This window comes from Pteronotus mesoamericanus, unplaced genomic scaffold, assembly GCF_021234165.1.
Source record: "Pteronotus mesoamericanus isolate MK-2021 breed Mesoamerican mustached bat unplaced genomic scaffold, CSHL_Meso_final scaffold_128, whole genome shotgun sequence".
NCBI lineage: Eukaryota > Metazoa > Chordata > Mammalia > Chiroptera > Mormoopidae > Pteronotus > Pteronotus mesoamericanus.
In genome coordinates this window covers 2,702,434-2,724,791 of record NW_026555305.1, presented here as the reverse complement: position 1 = coordinate 2,724,791, position 22,358 = coordinate 2,702,434, and the positions used below count along the sequence as shown (strand labels likewise).

General features: G+C 57.2%; 3 protein-coding genes across 3 annotated transcripts; all 3 read right to left on the bottom strand.

Moving 5' to 3' along the window:
* Nucleotides 1–840: 840 nt before the first annotated feature.
* On the bottom strand, nucleotides 841–9,713 carry TNNT1 (troponin T1, slow skeletal type). Its single transcript, XM_054588153.1, has 13 exons — nucleotides 9,682–9,713; nucleotides 9,571–9,584; nucleotides 9,208–9,264; nucleotides 8,948–8,992; nucleotides 8,149–8,170; nucleotides 6,092–6,152; nucleotides 5,702–5,818; nucleotides 5,389–5,466; nucleotides 3,334–3,447; nucleotides 2,863–2,972; nucleotides 1,763–1,853; nucleotides 1,613–1,653; nucleotides 841–995 (listed from the first exon to the last, which is right to left on the bottom strand). The coding sequence occupies exons 1-13, from the start codon at nucleotides 9,711–9,713 to the stop codon at nucleotides 950–952; spliced, it is 828 nt and encodes a 275-aa protein (XP_054444128.1). The 3' UTR covers nucleotides 841–949.
* A 2,589-nt stretch (nucleotides 9,714–12,302) lies between these two features.
* On the bottom strand, nucleotides 12,303–15,485 carry TNNI3 (troponin I3, cardiac type). The gene is made up of 8 exons (XM_054588152.1): nucleotides 15,475–15,485; nucleotides 15,169–15,181; nucleotides 14,948–15,025; nucleotides 14,460–14,501; nucleotides 14,014–14,145; nucleotides 13,530–13,619; nucleotides 12,824–13,000; nucleotides 12,303–12,386 (listed from the first exon to the last, which is right to left on the bottom strand). Exons 1-8 carry the CDS (start codon nucleotides 15,483–15,485, stop codon nucleotides 12,303–12,305), a joined length of 627 nt encoding a protein of 208 aa, XP_054444127.1.
* Nucleotides 15,486–16,471: 986 nt separating this feature from the next.
* On the bottom strand, nucleotides 16,472–22,072 carry DNAAF3 (dynein axonemal assembly factor 3). Its single transcript, XM_054588215.1, is given in 12 exon segments — nucleotides 16,472–16,513; nucleotides 16,516–16,885; nucleotides 16,967–17,041; nucleotides 17,208–17,322; nucleotides 18,101–18,230; nucleotides 18,475–18,597; nucleotides 18,710–18,835; nucleotides 18,937–19,119; nucleotides 19,426–19,583; nucleotides 21,097–21,190; nucleotides 21,559–21,701; nucleotides 21,988–22,072. Coding segments are annotated over 12 exon segments (1,644 nt in total).
* Nucleotides 22,073–22,358: the final 286 nt, after the last annotated feature.

Sequence of the window (22,358 nt, the reverse complement as noted above, 5' to 3'; positions counted from 1 at the left end):
GCAACCTAGGTATGTGCCTTGACTGGGGATCGAACCCACAACCTTTTAGTCTATGGGATGATGCTCCAACCAACTGAGCCATCCAGTCAGGGCAGGCTTTGATTTTGCATTTCTAAAATCAGATACACTGAACACACTGAAAACTTTATCTCTTCAAAGTGCCCAATTCAGTGGTTCTTTAGTGTATTCACAAGGTTGTATAACTATCACCAATTCCACAACATTTTCACAAACGTTCTCTTTAGCCCCACTTCCCCATCCCTTCCTACCCCCTCCCGCCCCCGGTCCCTGGAAAGCACTAATCTAACCTTCTGTCTCTATGAGTTTGCCTCCTGGAAATTTCATAGAAACGGAATCACACGCTATGTGACCTTCCATGCCTGGCTTCTCTCAGCATCATGTTTTCAAGGTTCATCCATGTTGTAGCACGTATCAGTGCTTTACTCCTTTTCATGGCTGAGTAGTATTCCACTGTATCTGTACATCAGTGATGGACACTTGGGCTGTCTCCACCTACTGGCTTCTGTAAGTAATGCGATGGTCCCATTCATAACTCATATGCAAGTTCTCGTAGGGACCTATGTGTTCATTTCTCTTGAACAGATGCTGAGGAGTGGAACTGCTGGGCCAGTAACTCTGCATTTAACGTTTTAAGGAACTTAAGGAACTGACGGTTTTCCAAAACGCCACCCCATTTGGCCTTCCCACCAGGCACGTGGGAGGGTTTCACTTTACATATCATTGTGATAATGTGAGGGTTCTCGGAACAGGGCTTGGTGATAAGAATTTAATTAACTGTGAGATGCTGGCTGCAAGTTAATAACAATAATGACAACCTCAGCAGGTAGCCACAGGTGGAGCTTTTATTTTCAGAAACAGATGGAAGTAGCCCTCCGAGGGCTCCTGGTTCCTCCGGACGGGCTGCCACAGACTGGCCACCACCTCAGCCTCACTTCCAGCGGCCTCCGACGCGGCCCTTCCCTGCCCCCTTCCGGCTGGAGGAGAATGCAGGTATCAGGAGGGAGGGCTTCCCGGCCCTCTTGAGACGGGACCCCCTGCCCCAGAACACGCGCCCTCCACGCCCGGAGGAAGAAGAGCCGGGCAAATGCGTTCTCATTCAGGTCTGCTGGCTGGGGTGGTGGGGGTCATGGTTAACCCCCAGTGACATGCGGGGTTGGTGTCTGCGCTGAGTGGAGGTGATCGCGGGGGTGCTGAGGTGGGTCACAGTAATGACTGGGGGGCCAGCACTGCTGGCCTAGGGCCTCATCACTGTGGGGGGGCTGTCCTGGGCACCGCAGGGTGTTGAGCGGCACCCCTGGCCTTCCCCCGCCACTAGGTGCCAGGGGCACCTCCCGGTTAGAACAACCAAAAATGTCCCACACTTTGTCCATCGTCCCCTTGGAGAGCAAGATCACCCCCATCCTTAAGAACCAGGGACAGAAGGACAGGGAGACAGTGCCCCAGAAGAGAGACAAAGGGCAGACAGGAATGACAGAAGGAGGGACAAAGACAGAGGAAGGGACAGGCACCAAGAGGGAGTGAGGGGGATGGAGAAGGAAGGAGAGACCTCAAGAGTCAGAGGGGGGCAGGGCTCAGGCCCAGTAACACTTACAACTTCTGGGCGTGGCTGATGCGGTTGTAGAGAACGTTGATCTGCGGAGGAGGTGGGAGGGAGATGCTGGCCCAGCCTGGGGACAGGCCCCCGTCCACCCCACCTGCCCTGTCCCAGCCCGGCCTGGGCCCCCGGCAGCGCGGGGCTCACCTCGTATTTCTGCTGCTTCATCTTCTCCATCAGGTCAAACTTCTCGGACTCCAGCTGGTGGATCCAGTCCCACAGTTCCTGGGCCTTGTCCCTGGCAGGGTGGACAGGCTGTCACACACTGGGCACTGCTGCACCTGAGACTCAGAGAGGCTGAGGGCACTGTCCAAAGCCACACAGCCTGGCTCTGAATTGGGTGTCATTGGTCCGATTTGGTTAATATTGGAGGCAGAAATAGTCAATGGGAATTGACACAATTGGATTTGAAAATCTCTGCTCACTCTCTCCCTCCCCACAATGGAGATTCATATTCCCCTAAACAGGGATGAAATGACTAAGGACCCAGGCTCCGGAGTCAGAAAGCCCTGGTTCAAGTCCCAGCTCTTCCCTTGTCTGCTTGGTGACTATGGTCAAGTGACTTCCCCTAGGATCCTGTTTCCCTCTCCAAAAAAAAAGAAAAGTAGAAATAAAATTGTGAAAGAGCTGGCTGTATGCCCACCCAATATCCCTTCTCCCTTTCTTCCTTAGAAACAGAGCTCTTTGGCCTTGGCTGGTGCGGCTCAGTGGATTGAACCAAAGGGTCACCAGTTTGATTCCCAGTCTCCACATGCTTGGGTTGTGCCCCAGGTCCCCAGTAGGGGGCGTGCAAGAGGCAACCACACATTGACGTTTCTCTCCCTCTCTTTCTCCCTCCCTTCCCCTCTGTCTAAAAATAAATAAATAAATAAAACCTTTAAAGAAAAGAAAAGTAACATGCCCTGGCAGGTGTGGCTCAGTGGATGGACCGCTGGCCTGCAAACCAAAGTGTCGCTGCCTCGATTTCTGCTCAGGGCACCAAACTTATTCTGCACTGATAAAAGTCTACTGCACTGAGCCATTGTAGAATGAGATCGTGAACATGAAATACTATTATCTCGCTGAACTTTATTCACAGGTCTTGGCACCCACCAAGAGTGGGTGCTATGTCAGTGATGTGTTCCACAGAGCAGGCTACAGGGACTCAGAGAGGGGCAGACATTTGCCCAAAGTCACACAGGACCAGGGTTTCTGCCCACCCAGGTCTGGATGAGGGTCCCTTTGTCTCCCTGTCCCTCCCCGCCTACCGGAGCTGGTCCTCTCCCATGCTGTCGATGTTCAGAGGCTTCTTACGCTCAGACAGGATGCGAACCTTCATCTCCCGCCCCGTCTGGCGCTTACCCCGCTTCTGCTCTGCCTGAACATTGGGAGGGGACATCTTCAGTTGGGGCACGAGTCCTCCAGAGGGCTCCCCAAGTCAGGACCCAGGGGTCTGCGATCCAGGCCACCATCTCTCCCAGGACCTCAGGCATCTAGACCCCATTCACTCCTCACTCAGACCCGGGATTCCAGGCCCCCAGCGCCTCCCCCCTCAGACCCAGGGGTCCAGGCCCCCGGCCCCTCCCGCCTCAGACCCAGGGGTCCAGGCCCCCAGCGCCTCCCCCCTCAGACCCAGGGGTCCAGGCCCCCCGCCCCCACCCTCAGAAACCAGAAGCCTGTGCGCTCAGTGACCTCCTCCCTGGAAACCTAGAGCTCAGGCCCCCGCCAACTGAACTCACCTTGACCAGGTAACCCCCATAATGGCCTCCCATGTTGGACAGAACCTTCTTCTTTTTGGCGTCATCCTCAGCCCGCTTCTTGGCCTCTTCCTCCTCCTTCCGCATTTTCTCCTCCTGTGTGGGGGGGAAAAGGCTAACCCCCAAGGCCGGCCCCCCACTGCAGGGGGCGCCAGAGATGGGGATGCGGAAGGGGGGTTCAGACCCAGTGACGAGAGAGAAGTACTATGGGACAGGCAAACATGCGGACACCCCCTGGCCCTTCCAGGCCGGGCTGTGTGACCACCTGCAAGCCCCTCCTCCTCTCTGGGCCTTCGTACTCCCCGCTCCGGCAGAATTTAAATGGGGGAGAGATGAGCTTGCTTGCCCTGCGCTCCTCCAGCATGAAGTAGCCAATGGGGGACTTGGCTGGGTGGCCTCAGCACAGACGCTCACCCTCTCTGGGCCTTTGTCTCCCTTCGTCTCGTGACACAAGAATGACTGTCCCCAGAGGGCCGAGGAGGGTGACGGGTGATAGCAGCGGGGGGCCGGGGGCACTAAGGGGGCTGGTGGCCTTGAGCCTAAGCGAGGGGTTCTAGAGTGTCTAGCAAAGGCGTTACCACGTCCAGAATGTGTGCCTTGCATATTGCAGACATCACGGCTTCTGCAGACCAAGACCCTCCCCACCAGAAGGCCCGCGAGGAGGGCTTGGTGGTTTTTGCATGTCCAGCCTTCCTCGCCTGAGTTCGTTTCTTCTGGCTGCTGTAGTTTAGACACTTAGGGGCTTAAAACAAAGCTAGTTCATCACGTGGTTACTGGCCTTATGGGGGGAGGGGGTCACTTCGTAAAGTATGTCAATGTCTAACCACTAGGCTGTAAGCCTGAAATGAATACAATAGAGACTGTCAACTGTAATGGGGGGGGATTATTTTTTAGCTTTTTAAAAAGATGTTTATTTATTTATTTAGTTTTAGAGAGACAGGACGGGAGGGAGGAAGAGAGGGAGAGAAACATCAATGTGTGGTTGCCTCTTGCACACCCCCGACTGGGGGTCTGTCCCACAACCCAGGCGTGTGTCCTGACTGGGGATCGAACTGGTGACCCTTTGGTTGGCAGGCCAGCGCTCAGTCCACTGAGCCACACCAGCCAGGGAGGGGAAAAAATTTTTTTTTAAACAATACAAATGTATTCTCTTACAGTCACGCAGGTCAGAACTCTGACACAGGTCTCTCTGGCTAGAACGGGGGTGGGACCTGGACTGGTTCCTTCTGGAGGCTCCGGCGAGGGCCCGTGTCCTCATGTCCTCCAGACCCTAGGGGCTGCCCGCTCCCCTTTGCTCTCGGCCCCTTCCTTCGTCTTCAAAGATCTCTGACCTTATTGACTCCCTCTCATGATTCGGAACCTGGTCGCCACACTGAGCCAACCTGGGTAATCCAAGACCTTCCTCGGCCTTCAGAGCCTTACCCACAGCTGCAAACGCCCCTTTGCTGTGTAAGGTACTGTAATCGCAGGCTCCAGGAACTAGGGCAGAAACATCTTGGGGAGACCCTTATACTTCCTACTACACCACCCTACTCCTGTTCCTTAAAAGTGGTTCCTTTCTTTCGCTAATTTTATTCAAAAGCAGTTCCTTTGATGCCACCATAGGTCATGTGTCCAAGGCCTAAAGCGGTGGACACATTCTAAACTCTCTCTCCCAACTAGGGATGGGCGAACAGTCCTAGCTTGCCTGGGACAGATGCGATGCAAGGATTTTAAGGCTCAGACCAGGAAAGTCCCAAGCAAACAGGAACGAGTTGGTCACCACAATGCCCCGAGAAAGATGGCCCAAGGGCCAGGAAGAGAAAAGCTGGGTCTTTGTAAGGTTATTTGAGTCCCTTGATCCAGCCATGCCTGAAGCAAGTCACAGCCTAGACTTTTGTTTTGGATGAACCAATAAAATGTTCTTTCTGCTGAATCCAGCTTGGGTTGCGGTTTCTATTCCTTTCAACTGAAAGATCCTTGAGTAACACAGCACGAGGACTTTTTCAGGATTACAGAGAATATCATGAATGGAAAATAGAGGAAGAAAGCACCCACCGCCAGCTTGGCCTGCCGCTCCCGCTCCTTCTCAGTTCTGAAGCGTTGCTGTTGAGCTCGCTCCGCCCGGCGCCGCTCCTGGAGGGCAGAGAAGAATGAGGGGCGCAAGGACGACCACCCACAAGGGCCCCTCCTCAGACGATGTCGAGAGCAAAAAATGCAGTTTTGAGTGTGGCCAGACTTAGGTCCATTTCCGAAAGTTTCAGCCTCGGGTCTGACCTGGACGGGAACTATTCTCTGTTATCCCCCAAGACCCAAAGGATGGCACGGGGCGAGGGAAGGATTTGGGGAGCCTCCCCCGCCCCCGACTCACAATGCGCTCTTTCAGTGCAATGAGCTCCTCTTCCTCCTTCTTGCGCTGCTCAAAATGCACGTCAATGAGCGTCTGCAGCTCCAAGAGGTCCTTTTCCTGGCGCTTCCGGTGGATGTCCTGCAGGACAGAAGGCAGGAGCCCGGTCATTCCCCGGGCAGGTCCTCCGAAGAGCTCAGGAGGGCAGCCCTTCCCCGCGAGAATCGGAGGGCTTGACAGTTCACTAAATTTCCAGCAGGTGGCAGCAAAGCACCGTGTTCGGACCCTGCTTGGCTTTTAGGACTTCAATCCTAAAGGAGGCCAAACAAGACCCACCTTTTCCTAATTGGCATGAAGGGACCCTAAGGGCCAGCAGCTGCTTGCTCCTGTGGGGGGGGGGGGTCTCTTACTTACATCAAAGTCCACGCGTTCCCCTTCCGGGATCTTTGGGGGGATCAGTGGGGCCATGGGGCGGCTGATGGACAGAAGAGAAAGACAGTGAGCAGTGCAAGGTCCCTGGCTGTCCCCGCCACGCTAACTAGCCAGGTGGCCACCAGCCACACGTGGTTCTGAACATCTGCCAAGTGCCTGGTTCCCATGGAGAGGGACTGCCAGTGAAACACACATCTGATTTCAAGAGCTTGGTACAAACACAATAATCTGAAACACCTCGCCCCAGCTGGTGTGGCTCAGTGCATTGAGCACCGGCCCGCGAACCGAGAGATGGTCGGATGGATTCCTAGTCGGGGCACATGCCTGGACTGCAAGCCAGGTTCTCGGTCGAGGGCGTGCAAGAGGCGACAGATCGACGTTTCTCACACACTGATGTTTCCCTCTTGTTCTCCCTCCCTTCCCCTCTCTCTAAAAAAATTAATAAATAAAAATATCTTGCGTTTTATGTTAATTACATGTTGAAAGGATGAAATTTCAGATATGAACAGATTGAACAAAATATGATATTAAGATTAGTTCTACGTGTTTTGTCTTCTTAAAATGCGGCGAGTAAAAAATTTACAGTTACACGCATTATATTTGTATTGGGCAGGGCTGCTGGGGTGGGGTGAGCCCTCTCTCCTCTTTCTTTGGCTCCTGAGACACCAGGCACCTCCTCCTAACTTGCTTCCTGCTCCTCTGGCTGTGCCATCCTTGTCTCTTTGTCCCCCAATGAGCCATTTTATTCATTCATAGGACATTCTCATGATCAGTGCCATTCACCCCGATAATTCAGCTTCAATTATCACCAGTTGCTGAGGGCTGGTCAACTCTGTCTGCAGCCCAGACTTCTAAGCTCTCGCCTCCTCACTCAACCACATGCCACATGTCATTGTTCCCTGGCCATGTCCTGTGCTCTTGTGCCCCAGGGCCTTTGCACATGCTGTTCCCTCTGCCAGCAATGCCCTTCCCCTGATACACTCGGTCCCTGAGGCCTTCCCTGCTCCACCGAGGTTCCCCTGACCCTGCGTCACACCTGTGCTCTCTCACCCAGATCTGCCCCGTGTATCCTTTGCTCAAAACCATGCCCTGGCTCCCTAGTGCCCTGGCCTTCTCGGCACCGCCTCCTCTTGTACCTGACACTCAAGCCACCTTGAAATTCCCACCACTGCCCACAAAAGCCCAGGGGCTTTCTGCTTCTAGGTGTCTTTCTCATGCTCAGGTTGCTGCCTCCTTGCATCTCCAAGCTTTGGCCCCAGTGTCAGCTCCTCCAGGACCCTCTCCTGGCCATGAGCTCCCCTTGCCCCCCCCCCCCCAGTTTAGGCTCCTCCTCATCGGAACGACCCGTGGCTGCATCTGCTCCCTGAAAGACTGGCCTAGATCAGCCACTGGGCCTTGCGCACACCACATGGCGTTCCTCATCTACAAGCTCCCTTCTACCTCCTTCAGCCAGACAGGCATCACCTCCCCTGAGAAACCTTCCCTGACTGCCGAGGGCAAACGCAGAGCACTGATCTGTGATACTCTAGTACCCTGGCTAGTATCATCACTGTATCTGGGTCTGTTTCACCAACAGGGCAGACGGGGTCTGACCCGCCAAACAGCATGGAAAGGTCTCTGGAAATGTTTGCTAAAAAAGGAATCACTGCCCTGGCCGGTGTGGCTCAGTGGATTGAGCACCAGCCTGCAAACCAAAGGGTCGCTGGTTCGATTTCCAGCAAGGACACACGCCTGGGTGTTGGGCCAGGTCCCCAGCCGCGAGAGTGCAAGAGACAACGAATCTACACTTCTCTTGTACATCGATATTTCTCTTCCTCTCTTTCTCCCTTTCTTCCCCCTCTCTAAAAATAAATAGATAGAATCTTTAAAACAAATAAAGACTAAAATTTAAAAAAGAAAAGAAAAGAAGGAATCGCTGTGTTTTCCTCTCTTTCAGTCTCCCCACTCTCTTCCTCTGCCTTCCTTGTGCCCCATCTCTGGTGGTGGGGGACATACTTGGGAGGGTGTGGTTTGGATCCCCTGTCCCCCTAGGGTCTCACCTTGGTTTGGGCCGTTCCTCTTCTGGTGGGAGGATACAAAGAGATAATTAGCCACAGTTCATGGCGGGGGCGGGGGGTGCTTAAGAGAAAACTCCCCAAGCCTTGGCTCCCAGGAGCCCAGTTCCCTCCTCCTGCCGCTCTAGGGGGTGGGGAAGGGCATGGGGGAAAGGCAGGAGAAGGGGAATCAGGGTGGCCGCATCAGATATACATTCAGAACTGGTGTGGGGACCTCCTCCCGCTTCTCCGCGAACCTAGAGGGCCAAACCCCAGACCCTCCCCCTTAGACATACCCCAACCTCTTCCATCAAGACCTAGAAGTGCAGGGGGCCCCAAGCCCTCTCTTCATTCGGAGATCCAGGGGTTCTGACCCCAGCCCACTCCCACCGGGGGACACAGGAATGCAGACTCCCAGTGCCAGCCCCTTCTGCACCCCAGGCCCCAACCTTTGAATGTATATGGAGGGAAAACAGTGACAGACAGGGTTGGGGGCAACAATGGGGGCGGGAGTGCCTCTCCGCAAACATGCAACCTTTCTATTCAGTACTTCAGGCTGGGAAGGAGGCTTGGGTGTCGGTCTCTTTAAGAAGGAAGGGAAAGGGTTAATGCCGCTGCCAGGCGATTTCCCTTCGTGGCCACCAGAGGGCGCACGAGTTCTCTAGGGCTTAAAAGACCGGGCCAGGAGTGGGGATCGCGGGGCGAGGGGGAGCTGGAGGGAGTCCCCGTGGAAGTCAGGGTGCAGAGGATATCGAGGTGGGGGAGCCCCGAAATCGTTCTCAGGAAGCGAAGCAGCCGCGGTTACCTCGCTCTGCCGCCGGCTCCGGCTCTTCGGGGGCCGGGGAGGGTTCTGGGGAGAAGCGCGGATTTGGGGAGAGGTGCGGGAGGGGGGAGCGGCCACGCCCGGGTGCGGGAGGGGAGAGAGGGAAGAGAGTGGAGAGGCTGTTAAAGGAAGGGAAAGCCAGGCCTTCGGGAGTCCCCGCCCCGGCCTTCCCCCCGCGGGCTGTGTTGTGCACTCCACGCGGCCCCCGCGTCCGGCTGCAGCCAGCGGAGTCCACGCTTCACCTTCCTCCTCCACCGCAGCCTCCTCCGCGGCAGCCTCCTCCGCGGCAGCCTCCTCTTCTGGAAGGGATCGGGGCAGAGAAACGAAGACCTTAGGAGCCCAGGGGCACGGGGGTGGGTGGGGGTGGGGTGCGGCAGAGACCGGGGTTCGAGTCTCAGCGGGGCCGAGGATCCCTACAGGCGCAGTGAGCTGTCCGCACCGGCTGGGTGGAGACTGCAATGGAAAACTCTCCAAAAACCCAGGGGGGCATGGGTGGGCGCGGGTCGGAGCGGGGTCCCTCCCCACCACGCGCCTCTCTGCACGGCCCCTCCCACGAGATCCGCGTGGGGTCCCCACTTCCCAAGGCCAGCGCACTCCCCACTCACCTTCGGGCTGCTCCCTGAGGACAGGGGTGCGAGAGAAAGGAGGAGGAGAGTTAGACTTGGGGGGGGGCTCCCCTTCTCCAGGCCCCCAGTCCTCCCTCCAGCGACACTCACTCCTCGCATTCCTGCTCTTCGGCGTCCGACATCGTGGTGGTGCGACCTGAGGGCCACAGAGAACAGGGGGAGTGGGGTGCAGTCCCCAAGGAGGAGGGGCTGGGGGCCCCGATCCCCAGGGTCTGAGGGAGGAGGGAGCCCCACTCCTAAGCCATGTGAGGACAGGCCTCGCGGAGGTGCGGTCCAGGCACAGCCCCAAAGCTAGGGCGTCTGCACCTCGCCCCGCCCCCCCATCCAGCTGTCCCCTTTTGTCTTATGACACGTCCATGGGAACCCGATCCTAGTCGGATCAGGAGAAGGTATGTGAGAAGGCACAGCGGCCTGAAGACAATAGCTGCCCCACCCCCAGGGGCTATTTCGGGGGGATGTCATGGACAGCAAAACAGAGGACATCTCCTAAAAAGGGACTCGGGGAGGGGGGGCTTCTGGGGGCCTTAGCCACACCTGTTCCCCTCTCCTGCCCCCAGATACCCACCCCCACCCCGGCTGGGTGTCTCCCCACCTGTCTCCTTTCACCTTCACCCACAGCCAGGAGGAGGCAGGCCCCCTCAAAAGCAGCGCCTGTCCACAGGCCCCATCCTCACCCCTAAATAGATCCCCAGTGCCTGACATGCCCCCAGGCCTCAAGATACCCTCCCCCGAATCCCGATACCCACAGACCCTGAGACCCCCAACTGAAGATGCACCAGTGAGTCCTCATGTCCAGATTCTGAGGCACCAGTTGAGACCCCAGGGCTTAACACCCCCTAAATTATGGACCCTCGAGATCGTGAGACCCCGAAATCAGATGCCCAGACTCAGAGTCCCACTCCGTGACACCCCAAATTAGGACACTACAACTTCTAAAACCTCGAATCACAAGACCATGGGTCCTGAGTCCTCAGGTCCCAGAATCCCCGATTTTGATCCCCAGCCCAAACTCCCAGACCATTGGAGCTCGACATTCGGGCGCCCCCCAATTTCTGAGATTCCCTGACTCTCAGACTTCTGAGGTCCTAAGTCTATATTCTGGGAACACCCCAATCCAGGCGTCCCCATTTTCAGTAGCCCCCGGATCCTCACAACCATACCCTGTCCACATCTGCACCTCTGCACACACCCCTCCTGTCTCCCTCCACCCCACCCACCCCACCCGGGCGATCACAGCCCTTACCTAGGGCTGGGCCTGCAGAGCTTGAACGTGCGGGGCAGCTGAGGCAGCCCCTCGTTTATAGTGCAGCTCGGCCCCGCCCTCGGGGGGAGAGGGAGGAGAGAATTCCTTTCCCCAAACACTAGTCCTGAGCGGCAGGCCCTGCCCCCACTCTGGCTCCGCCTTCATGATCCAGGCACCCCGGGCCGCTGCGACCCCTTCTCCACGCCATCAGCGCCTCCCAGGAGCCCCCACTGGGTCCAGCAACCCCCCTGCTCCTCGCCTCCCTTCAGCACATGGCACTCTGAGCTTTGAAGACTCTGGGCTTAGCACACAGAGGTCCTCGGATAGTGCTTATTGATGACAGGGGGACCAGAGGCGTTTTCTCTTTCCAAGGCTCTGGTCCCCCTTTCCGTGTCCCTCGGGGCGTCTGCCTCTCACACCGTTTCTCTGCGGTCTCTGCCGGTCTCCCCTTTGTCTCTGGGACTCTCCACTGTGTGTCTCCGCATGTGCCTCTCTCTGTCCATCTTCCCGTCGCTCCCTCCCCACCCCCACCCTTTGTCTGCCACCAGGATTCCACCCTGGTGACAACAGGCGCTAAAGCAAGGAAGCAGGTGTGTGTGGGGTGGGGGGAGGAAAGAGTGGGGTGCCAGGCCTTCACGACCTTACCCCCCCACACACACTTCCATCTGACACAGACCTTTTTTTGGTGTCGCCCTCCTTCCCTGCCAAACCATGACCTTGACCTCCGGGAGCCAGCCCGAGAGAGGAACTCCTCGCCCTTCTGTGCCTTCCGGTATCTCTCACTTGGTCTCCGTCTTTCACTATCTCCAATCTCTCTGTTTCTGTGTCTGTGCATTTCTCTGGGCTTCCCTGCGGGTCTCCGTTTTGGTCTCTCTCCGCACCTCTGTGTCTTGTGTTCTTCACTCGGGGCGTCTTTCCGCATATTCTTGCCTATGCGTTTCTACGGGTGTCCCTGCATATCTGCCTCTGTCCGCGCCTGTATCTTGGGGTCTCCCGTGTGTCTGTGACCCTGTGTCTGTCTCTCTACCTTTCTAGCTCTTTCTGGTTCTCGCTTGGTGTCTCTGCGGTTATCCCTCCGTGAGTCCTCATTTCTGTCTTCATTGTCATCTCTCTCTCGCTGCATGTATCTATCTCTCCAGTTCCACTTTCTTTGCACTTCTTTCCGTGAATCTGTCTTTTCCCCTCTCCCTCTGGGTCTTTGTGTGTCTCTCTCCCTGGATCTCTGACTCAGTCTCTGTCCGTGTCTCTTTGGGTCCCTGTCTCAGCATCTCTGTGCCCCCCACGTGAATAAGAGGAGCAGACAATGCCCGATATTGGAGACCCAGCTCTGCTCCTTATGTGCGGTGTGGCTGCGGGGACCCCGGCCCTCAATCCTCCCGCCTCTCACACCCACGCCCCCAGAGAGTAGACACGCGGCCACACCCAGCTCAGACAGCAGCTTTATTCCTCAAGGCGCAGGCCGGCCGGCTCAGCCCTCAAACTTTTTCTTGCGGCCCTCCATTCCACTCAGCGCGTCGATGTTCTTGCGCCAGTCTCCGACCTCCCGGTTTTCCTGGAGACATGGAGTCAGAGGTCGGAGTGTCTTTCCTCAAATATCTTTTCCCTGCCTTCCTGCCTGCTGGGCTGCTCTGTCCGGAATGTCTGCCCGAGGATCTGGCTCTGGAACACTTTTTGTCCTGGCAACTCTCTCAGCCACTTTGCCCCATGCACTTCCTGTATCCCTCCTGCACTTCCTGTCTCATTTCCCTCATGCACTTCCTGGCTCCATGCTACTTCCTTTCTCCGACAGCACTTCTAGTCTTCCCCTTCTACTTCCTGTCTTCCTGTTGTACTTCCTGTGCCCCTATCCAATACTTCGCTTTGAGGATTCCTCACCAGATTTTTCTCCCCCAAATTCCAAAAGTCACCTGCCCTGAGGCTAGGCCCTGAGAAAGTTGCCCCCACACCGTCTCCTCTAAGCACCCCCTTTCCTGGCCCAGCCACACTTACCTTCTCCGTGTCCTCCTTCTTCACCTGCTTGAGGTGGGCCCGCAGGTCCAAGGTCTCCTTGGCCCTGGTCCCCAGCAGTGCCTGCATCATGGCGTCTGCGGAGATGCGCACCCTCCGCAGTGTGGGCCGCTTGAACTTGCCCCGGAGGTCAAAGATCTTCTGGGTCAGATCTGCGATCTGGGGAGGGGGTGGGGCATAAGGGGAGGTGGGGTCCTCGCCCTCCACCTCCCTCACCCCACTCTTCCACCCTCCACAGCCCTCCTGTCCCTCCCCAGTTCCCATCCAGGCTTGTCCACGCTGAGGCTCCCACTGCCTTTGGGACAAAACCCAAGCTCCTCACCCCGGGCTGGAAACCCTTCTCGGCCTGCCCCAGCCTCATCTCTCCGAAAGCCACTGACACAGCCCCGTCCAGCTTCCAGCATCTCACCGTTCTCTGTCCCTGCCTGAACTCCTTTACCAACACTTGACGCTCCGGCCACATCTTGTCACAGACATGTGTCCTGCTGTCCCACCTCCCTCTGCCTGGAACAGCCTTGTCAGGCCATAATGGAGCCATCCTTCTGCCCGCTCCCTGACAGATTCACGGAGTGGACCTGGGTCCCCTGGTATCTTCAACCAGAAGCAGCTGCAAGGGGCCAGGCTGAGACCACAGCCCCAGGCACTGCCCCCCACCCTGAAGGGGCCCAGAATGCCCCTTGCCTCCCACCTCTGTAATGTTCTTGGTGACTTTTGCCTCCACGTCGTATCTCTCCTCGTCCACCTTGTCGATGCGGGCATGGAGCTGTCGGCACAAGTCCTGGTAAAGAAACGTGGCACGTGGGGTAGGGAAAGACTGGGGACCGGACCCAGGGTCCGAGGGAGAGGGGCAGGGGCTGGGGACCCGGATATCTGGTCCTGAAGTGGCCTGCAGCCAGACTCGGGGGGACTGCAAACAAAGCAGAACGCCAGAGCCAGGAATCCTGAGAATCTGCAGACGTAGAAATGAAGAAACCCAGCTCCGGGCGTGGGAACTGCAAGCACCTTGCAGGCCATATTTCTGAACTCAGAAGGGTAAACATTGGGAGGTTGGACCCCAAAGTCCTGAGCAGAAGTGGAAGGACAGTGACTGTACCTGAGACCCCAGGATGCAAGACCAGACCTAGGAACCCAGGACCCCGGCCTGGCCAGGAGACCCCTCTTAGAGCTGGTACCTGGAGCTCCTCGAAGCCCAGCCCAGCCAACTCCAAGGGCTGGCACCGCGTGCTCAGAGCGCGCCCCTTCTCTCCGCGCCGCTCCTCTGCCTCCCGCTCCAGCTCCTGCTTCGCTATCTGCAGCATCAGGGTCTGCGGAGGGGAGGCCGGCCCGCAGCCCACGTTGGCCCACGACGACCTGATAGGAGGCTGCCCCTGCCTCCTCCGGGCTGCCTCCTACTCCCAGGCATGCTCTCCGGTCTTCCAGAGTCCCGTCCCCTCAAGGCCCACCATCCCAAGGCCCGGCCCTGCCATTGAGGGCCCCCCCCCCCCGCAGCCCCGGCAAAGCCACGCCACCAAAACCAACAGTCCAAGTCTCGCCCCCTCGCACAACCGAAGCCTCATCCCTACTTTCAAGCTCCGCCCCCGCAAGGACAGCTAGGCTCCCTCTCCAGGCTCGTCCTCACCTTCAGCTGCAGTTTTCTCGAGGCAGAGATCTTAGACTTTTTCTGCCGGCCAGAGATGGAGAGAGAAAGAAACGGGGTGGGGGGGGAATCCAAATGTGGGTAGTGGGAGGGGCTTCAGAGCACGCGCCCCTTAGACCTGGTCCAGAGTGAGCCGCCTCCGATTCCACGGGAGGCCACGCCCCTCAGCCCCATCCACCAATCTGGGCCCCTGACTCTGACTAGGCACCGCCCACCACCTCCTAAGCAATCGCAGTTGCCCTGAGCGAGGAAACCCCTCGTGGAGGCAGTTCTCGAGAATCCGAGCGGGCCCGAGAGCGAAACTCCGCCCCTTAAGTTCACTTCTCTGCTTGGACCCCGCCCATAACCAAACCCCGCCTCTATTAAGGCTACGGCTCCGCCCCTTTTCCCCCCAGACGCGGGGTAACCTCCCAGGGCTCTGAATCCAGGCCCCGCCCCGGCCCCGCCCACAGCGCTGGCTCCACCCTCACCTTGGCATGAGGCTCGGTGGCATAAGCACGGTAGTTTGCGGAGGAGCGGCGTCGAACCGGGGCTGGGCGCGGTTCCCCCTGGGGTCGGGGAGCGGGGCCGCGTCACCGCCGGGGCCCTCAGCCCCTGTCCATGCCTTCTCCTAGGGCTGCAGCCTCCCGCCCCGGAGCCCTCCCTGCAGCGCCGCCCCCCGCCCCGCGGACTGCCCCACGCCTGCTCTCACCGCATCGCCGCTCCTGGAGGGAGAGAAACCAGGGAAGGAGGTTAATGCTAGGCCTGTGGCCCACTCAGTCCGCCTCCAAAGGGACCCCAGAAGCCCCTCTGACCACGAGCTCCCGCCACCAGCTTCCCCATCTGGGGTCCTTGGAGTCGGATTCCAAACCCTTGCCCCTGTTCTGACACCCAGGAGTCCTGTCCCACCTCCTTTCTCAGGAAGGGGGTCCGGCCTCTCAACGCCCACCCCTCCAAGAAATCCCCCCACTGCCCACTGTTTCGGGCCCCAGGAGACCCGGTTCCCAGCCTCACTCACTCATCTGCCATGTGGAGACTGCGACCGGGAGGAGGCAGAGAAGGGACAAGAAACTCTCGGAGAGTCAAGGAGGGGTCGCCCGTCTGGGGTGACCTTGAAAGCCCCAGGGACTTCGCCTTGCTCCCGGCTGCTGAAGCCTCACGGAGGACACTGATAAAAGACAAGGGCATGGACTAAATATACTGCTGCCCCCTCCTTCCCCTGCCCAGGATGCGAGATAATGGGGCGCGTGAGGGGTGGGGCGGGCGGTGCTCCAGCTGGATCTGGCCCCTTCACTCTGACCTAGGAGTCCAGGCCTGCCGCCGCTCGGCCCTCGGACCCAGGAGTCCTGTCCCCAGCCCCTCCTCCCTCCGACCTGAGTCTTGGCCCCATTCCCACACTAAACGGCAATCTCCATGAGAGTTGGAGCTTTGTCTGTGTTTTTCATCGTCTTATGGTGGGTTTCAGTACCCCAAACCACTTATCCACTCAGTACATTTTGTTGATTTATTTGAAGATCCAGGTGTGTGGCGTTCAGGCACCCAGGCAACATCACTGGCAAATCCACTCCTAGTCCACTTGGAAAACCAGAAGTCTGGTCTTGGCTCTCCTCTCTTGACCTCTCCCGGCCCCTCCCCACTCCTGGCCTTGGAGACAGACAGGGAGGACAGGACACAAGGACACATAGAGGAGAAGACACCTCTTTCTTTATTTGGACCACAGGGGCACTGCCCAGCCCCGGGAGAGGGGACAACCCCAACAGCCATTGAGGAACGGGACACCCGGGGACCAGCCAGAGGACCTGAGACCTGGGCCGGATCTCTAGCCTACGTTTAGAGTCTTGGGAGTGGAGTGTAGAAATCTGAGAAAAACGACCTAGAATTCGAGGGACAAAATATAGAATCTCAGAAATGGGATCTAAAATTTGAGTAACGTCTCTGGGGCTGAGTGAGAATGCGGAGGGTGTAAACCAAGTGTCCTAGAGGCGGGTTCTAATTCCCGGACCTGGCTTTAGAGGTTAGAGATGGGGGACGTGGTCTCTGAAGGTCCAGCCGGACTCTCAGGTTTGAGGGTCTGATTCCCTGTGGGCAGAGCCGAAGCCTCCAGAGAAGCCTGAGATTCTGAGGGCGGTTTGAGGCGTTCGGAGAGCGGGGTTTGACCTTGGAGGGGCTGGGTCAGGTCCTCAGAGGGAGGATTTGTTGCCTCAAGGGAGGGGACCAAGAACTCCGGGGGCGGGGCTGTGACTTGAGGGGGCAGAAGCCTGGAATCCGCTGATGGGTCTACGGGAGCAGAGTCCTCAGACTTGGAGAAGCGCGCGAAGCTCTCCGAGGGCTTGGCTCCGGGCTGCGGGGCGAATCCAGCTGCCCGAGCCAGTTCCCCAACCCGGTCAGAGAACCCCTGAAGCTGCTCCTGCCTCACGTCCACAAGGTACCTGAAATCCAGAAGCGACGTGTTAGGGGACCCGGCTTCCCGTCCCCAGCCCAGTTCCCTGCCCTGCGCTGCGCTGGCTCACCGGGCTAATTCCACAATCAGGCGCCCCCCCGGGGCCACACAAGCCCCGAGCTCAGGACTGAGAAGGTGAACCATCCTGCAGAGAGAAAACGGAGGACGAAGGCTCAGACTTTCAGGCCTTGATGGAGGAGGAGCTGGGGACCGAAACGCCATCTGAGGAAGGGCTGGAGGCCTGGACTCCTGGGTCTGAGGGAGAAAGGGGTTTGAGGAAGGGAAGCCCGGGACACCCCAGGACCTCTTACCCGCAGGCCACGTAGAGAAGCTGGAACCGACCCTGGTAGCAGCTCTTGTGATGGAGTGTCTGGGCAGAACCGAGGGGCAGGAAGTGAACAGCGAAGGGCTCCGGGCTGGGAGCTGCTGGGGAAGCCCAGTGCAGTTAGGCCAACGCGCGAAGCTTGTAGATACCACTGCTTGGCCCCTGAAGCCCTTTCTCATCCTTTCTCTTAGGAGGATTCCTGAGAAATTCTGGGATGGTTGCCCCAGTTAGCAGAAACCCACTTTACAGGCCGGGCAACTGAGACTCAAGAGAGGGAGAGGAAGTGGCCTGTGGCCAGACAGGGCGTCCAGACACAGGGGAGGGCCAGGTTTGGGGACGGTTAGAAAGAGACATGACCAGACTTGGGAAGAGGGATGTCTTTCCAAAAGAGTCCTGGGCCCTGGCTGGTGTGGCTGATTGGATTGAGCGCCGGCCTGTGAACCAAAAGGTCACTGGTTCGATTCCCATTCGGGGCACATGCCTAGGTTGTGGGCCAGGTCCTAGCTGGGGGCGCTCGAGAGGCAACTACACGTAAAAGAGAAGGGACCGGGGACCCAGCAAGGTGTTAGAATGCTTTTAGCTTCTTTGCCATCTGCACGTAGGGCCAGAATTCTACCATGGGAATTAAGAATGCTAAGAATAGTGTCAGGGCTTCGGAAAGGGAGAGAGAGAGGAGAGGAAAAGGGACCAACTGTCAGAAAGGTCTCTCACTCGTCCAGGCAATTGGGAACCAAGACAGTCCACGCTGGTACTTGAAACGCGTGGAACCTGAAGCCCGGGCCGGGGTCTGGGTCCCACTAGCCCCAGGAGATGATGTGTCCATTATATTACCCGAGCACGGCCTCCATCGCAATGGGGGAGAGCTGAGTCCTCGCCTACCAGACTCCCGAGTTCCCTTTGCATCGCCTGGAACTTCCTCGGAGTCTCCTTGGGCGGCGCTCGGGCGCCCCCAGGCGGCCATCGCTTGGAACAGCTCCGTCACATTGTGCAGCGTGATTTCGCCCGCAGTCTGAGGAGGGGTGTGGCCGGAGTCTGGGTTTAAACCCTGGTAGCGGTGCTCGTAGTACGTCACTTTTACCGCCCCCCCTGATCCCCAGAGCTTGCATCTGAGGGACGAGCTTGGATTCCCGTGACAGGGTTTAGGAAGTAGAGAGGGGTGGAGCCTAGCCACTGGAGGCAGACCCCGGGAGTTTGTGGGCGGGGCCTCGAGTGCAGGGGGCGGGGCTTTGTGAACCCTGCCTCGAGCTGCACACCTTGACTGGCTGCCCATTGCTGGTCCGCAGGAGGCTCTCGTCGTCCGTTTCAATGCCGAAGGCTACAAAGGGCCCCGTGGCGATGTCCCCCCAGTACCCTCGGGCTGCCACGCGCTCCCCATGCTAGAAAAGCAAGGAGAGAGGACGTGGGTGAGGTGGACGTTGGGGACCTGAGCTCCTGTGTTCCCCCCCCCCCCAAAGAAGGAGGTGGTCAGGACAGGGGATGGACACGCACGTGGCTCAGAAGGCGACCGGACGCCAGAGTCCTGTTGGGCACCTGGTAGGCGCTGGAGTCTCTGAGTTCAAAGGCGACGCCTGTGTCCCTCCAGCGCCTGAACTCGTGGGTGTGGATGACTCGGGCCTGGGGAGGGGGTGAGAAGAAGAGAGGCTCAGTGATTCCGGCACATAGGCCCTTGGCACTTCCTCCTTCACACTCGCGACTGGGGGCCCCAGCCCGCTCACCCCGCGGTCATGAAGTTTCATGTGAAGGTCCCAGTCGCTGACACCGCGCCGGGCGTCGTAGCGGGAGCCCAGGTAGTGGCGTAGCCTCATGTCCCACAGGCGGCTCATGGGGAAGGTCTCGGGCCCCTTCTCCCCGCCAGCCCAGAAGCGGAACACGGCTTCCAGAGCGTCGCGCTCACGGAACTGCGCATCCAGGCACGCGTGGGGAGAAAGCGAGGGAGAGCGGCTGCAGGGAGAGCAGCCTTTCCTGCTTGACCCTCCCTTCCATTCCAGGTGTGAGCACGATTCTCCCGATTCTCAACTGAAGAAGGTGAGGCTCAGAGAGTAGAAGCCACCCCCTAGGCCAAATCCCACACTAGGAGCTGGGGCTCAAACTCCTGCGTCCCCAGCCCACTCCATCAATGCAAACCCTTTTGGGCTGCCCGTCTCCATTCTTCTTGTGGCCACCCAGATCCCAGGCGGTGACAGACGGAGCCCGGGAGGAGGCACCTTCAGGGCGCTCAGGCTGAGCCAGGGCAGTTGCTCCGCCAGGCGGTCGGGTTCAGGAACCAGGTGCGCTAGGCGCTCGGCCTGGGCGCGCACGAAGGCGGCCACTGGGGGGCGCAGCAGCGCGTTCCCCCACACTTCCAGGAAGGCCTCGCTCCTCTCTGTGGGGCGGGAAGAAAAGTAGTCAAAGTAGTCGGGGAAGCAGAGGAGTGAGCCCAGAAATGAGACCAGTGTCTCATACCGTTTATAGACTGACGCACTCTATATTACACATACTTTTTTTAAAAGAGATTTTATTTATTTATTTTTAGAGAGAGAGGGGAAGGGAAGGAGAAGGAGAGGTAGAAAAACATCAATGTGTGGTTGCCTCTTGTGCACCCTCTACCGGGGGCCTGGCCTGCAACCCAGGCATGTGGGAATTGAACCGGCGACCCTTTGATTCGCAAGCAGGTACCCAATCCATTGAGCCACACCAACTGCAGCCATATTATACATACTTTCTTTATAGAGTCTTATCATTAGTCATAACAAGCACAATGGACCCGGCAAACTCTCCACTCACCCCAACAACTAGAATGTGAAGAATAACTTATACCTCACCTAGGTCTCCTCACTTACCCCTTTCCCCCTCCCAGGTAGCCCCAATCCTGAATTTCACGTTTACATTCCCCTTGCCTTAAAAGAAAGTCATAGATAAGAATGGAAATGCATACAAGTTACAAGGCAATAGTAAAAATTGTTTTATTTTAGTTAGGGTTCTTATAAGAGAAAACTATATTTTTAGTTGTATACACATGTATCTATATCAATATGTGTCTATAAATGGTTTCATCTTATTTAAGAACCTTATAAAAGACAACTCTGTATCTTCAGTTAGATATAGATATGGTTAGTTTAGTTCTAGTTGGTGAAGAGCTCTATACAGAGTGCACTGTAAATTGTGTGCAATACACACAATGAATGTCTTGGGCTGTTAATGACAGCCACCATCCCTAATAATGATAACAATAATTGCTAAGACATACCGAGTATATATCAGAAGCCGAGAGCTATGCATTTTTGTCATTCATGGAATCCTTGAAAAGCGCAATACTTTGTGGAGCGAAAACTTTCAGAATCCCCATTTTATAAGTGGAGAAACTGAGGCCCAGAAAGGGGGAGGTACTAGCCCAAGGTCACAAAGCAAGCAGAGCCAGAATTTGAACACAGCTTATCTGAGCCCAGACTTTGTTCTACACACTAAGCTGAAATTGTTGCTGGGAAATAATTACTCTCCGCCAACCCGCCCATCCTCCCTTTTCCCCTTCTCCATTTAGTCTCATTTCTGAGGCTGCCTCCTCCAGGCTGGCTCCCTGGGATTCATACTTCTCACTGTGGGAGGCTTGGGGCGGGACTGAGCTCAGCTCAGCCAAACCCTCCCCACATACTGAGGGGACTCACTAGCTCTCAGGAAGTCCCCTGATCTCTTTTGGACTCCTGATGTAGGAGGTTTTGAATGCTGGCAATATGCTGAGAGTTTTGTGTGTATTTTCTCTTGGAATTCTCTCAAATGAGTGAGCAAATGATAAAATAGGGAACGATGTCCAAAGTTTTTAATTGCACCACTGAAAAGCCAGAATCTGCAGGCATGAGAAAGGAATTGGGGGCCAGAATGTCCTGGTCCTTGCAACTGACCTTGCAGCCCCATCTTCTCAAGATCCTCCAGGGCTAGGCTGAAGAACAGCATGTGTCGGGCCACAGCTTCCAGATTGTTCTCCAGCACATAGAACTGGAAGGATAGACAGGACAGAATGATTCTGAGATCTGTGTCTCTGGCTCCTAGGACACTCAGGAGCGGGAGACGGGACCCAAGAATTCTGTACACAACTCTCCACCCACTTCAACTACAAGAATCTGGGCTCTCAAAGTCTCCTTCCCAACACAACTCAAGACTGTCCATAGGCTCTTTCTCCACTTGAACCCAGGAACCCCAACCCCAGACACTTCCTTCCTCAGGACGCATGGGCGGAGGCTCTCAGTTTCCACCTCCCTCAGACCTAGGGGTCCAGGCCTCCTGCTTCCCCCTCACTCAAGGACTCAGGAATCTGGACTCTCATCTTCAGCCTCCTCTTTCCACATCCCAGAATCCCAGCTCACGTGGAACTTTCTGCGAGGCCAGAGTGTCGCCCGGGCCAGCGTTTGTAGCAGATGGCGCCCATCCACGGAACCCAGCAGCAGCACATCCAGCTCTGGGGTCCCGTGCTGTGTATTAGTCTGCGAATCTGGGGCCATGGGAGGACCTGGCAAGGCAACAGCGTGCTGAGGTTGGTGGCCTGAAGAGAGCCCTCTGCAGCAGCCCCAGCACAATGGACTACAACTCCCAGCAGGACTTGCGCCTCCGACCTAGGTTCTAAAGAGAGCTGTGCCTCTAAGCATTCTGGGACGCGTAGTTCTCAGAGAGGCCACCTATGCAGCCCAGTTAGTGGTGCCTCCCGCCGTTGGAGCCTCGGAGGACGTTAGCGCACCATCTGCCAGGCTGTGTAGGTAGCTGCTGTGACAGATGTGGTCCTAGGGTGGGGGACTCACTCTCAGCCTGCAGGTCCAGCGCCGGAGACAGGCCCCACCAGGACACGGAGCCGAAGCCCGCGCCCGAGCCTGCCGGTGTGGTCATCGCCCTGCGGGACAGACATCCAGGGAATCCCCAAATATTGTCTCTGGGTCGTCCACCCATTCCCCTCTCACCGTCCCTGACTTCTCGCCCTTTTCCTCTAGGTGACACCCCCCTCACCTTTATCCTTCCAAATATCCCGGGACTTCCCCTCCCTCCCTCCCTCCTGGGTGCTGTGCAGCTATCCGGTTCGCGTCCCTCAACTGCTGCCCATAGACCCCGCCCTTTTTATCAATCAGCCAATGGGAGTATTCGGGCTGGCACCGACGCTGTCAATTCACCAATGCGA

Coding starts and splice junctions, on each gene's coding strand:
- TNNI3 (XM_054588152.1), bottom strand. Junction 14,146..14,459: donor CGAGAAAACTGCAGCTGAAG/GTGAGGACGAGC, acceptor TCCCCTCCGCAG/ACCCTGATGCTGCAGATAGC. Junction 12,387..12,823: donor AGAAGGAGGACACGGAGAAG/GTAAGTGTGGCT, acceptor CCATGTCTCCAG/GAAAACCGGGAGGTCGGAGA.
- TNNT1 (XM_054588153.1), bottom strand. CDS start 9,713: ATGTCGGACGCCGAAGAGCAGGAATGCGAGGA. Junction 3,448..5,388: donor AGCGGCAGGCCAAGCTGGCG/GTGGGTGCTTTC, acceptor CCCCCCACACAG/GAGGAGAAAATGCGGAAGGA. Junction 996..1,612: donor ATCAGCCACGCCCAGAAGTT/GTAAGTGTTACT, acceptor ATTCTCCTCCAG/CCGGAAGGGGGCAGGGAAGG.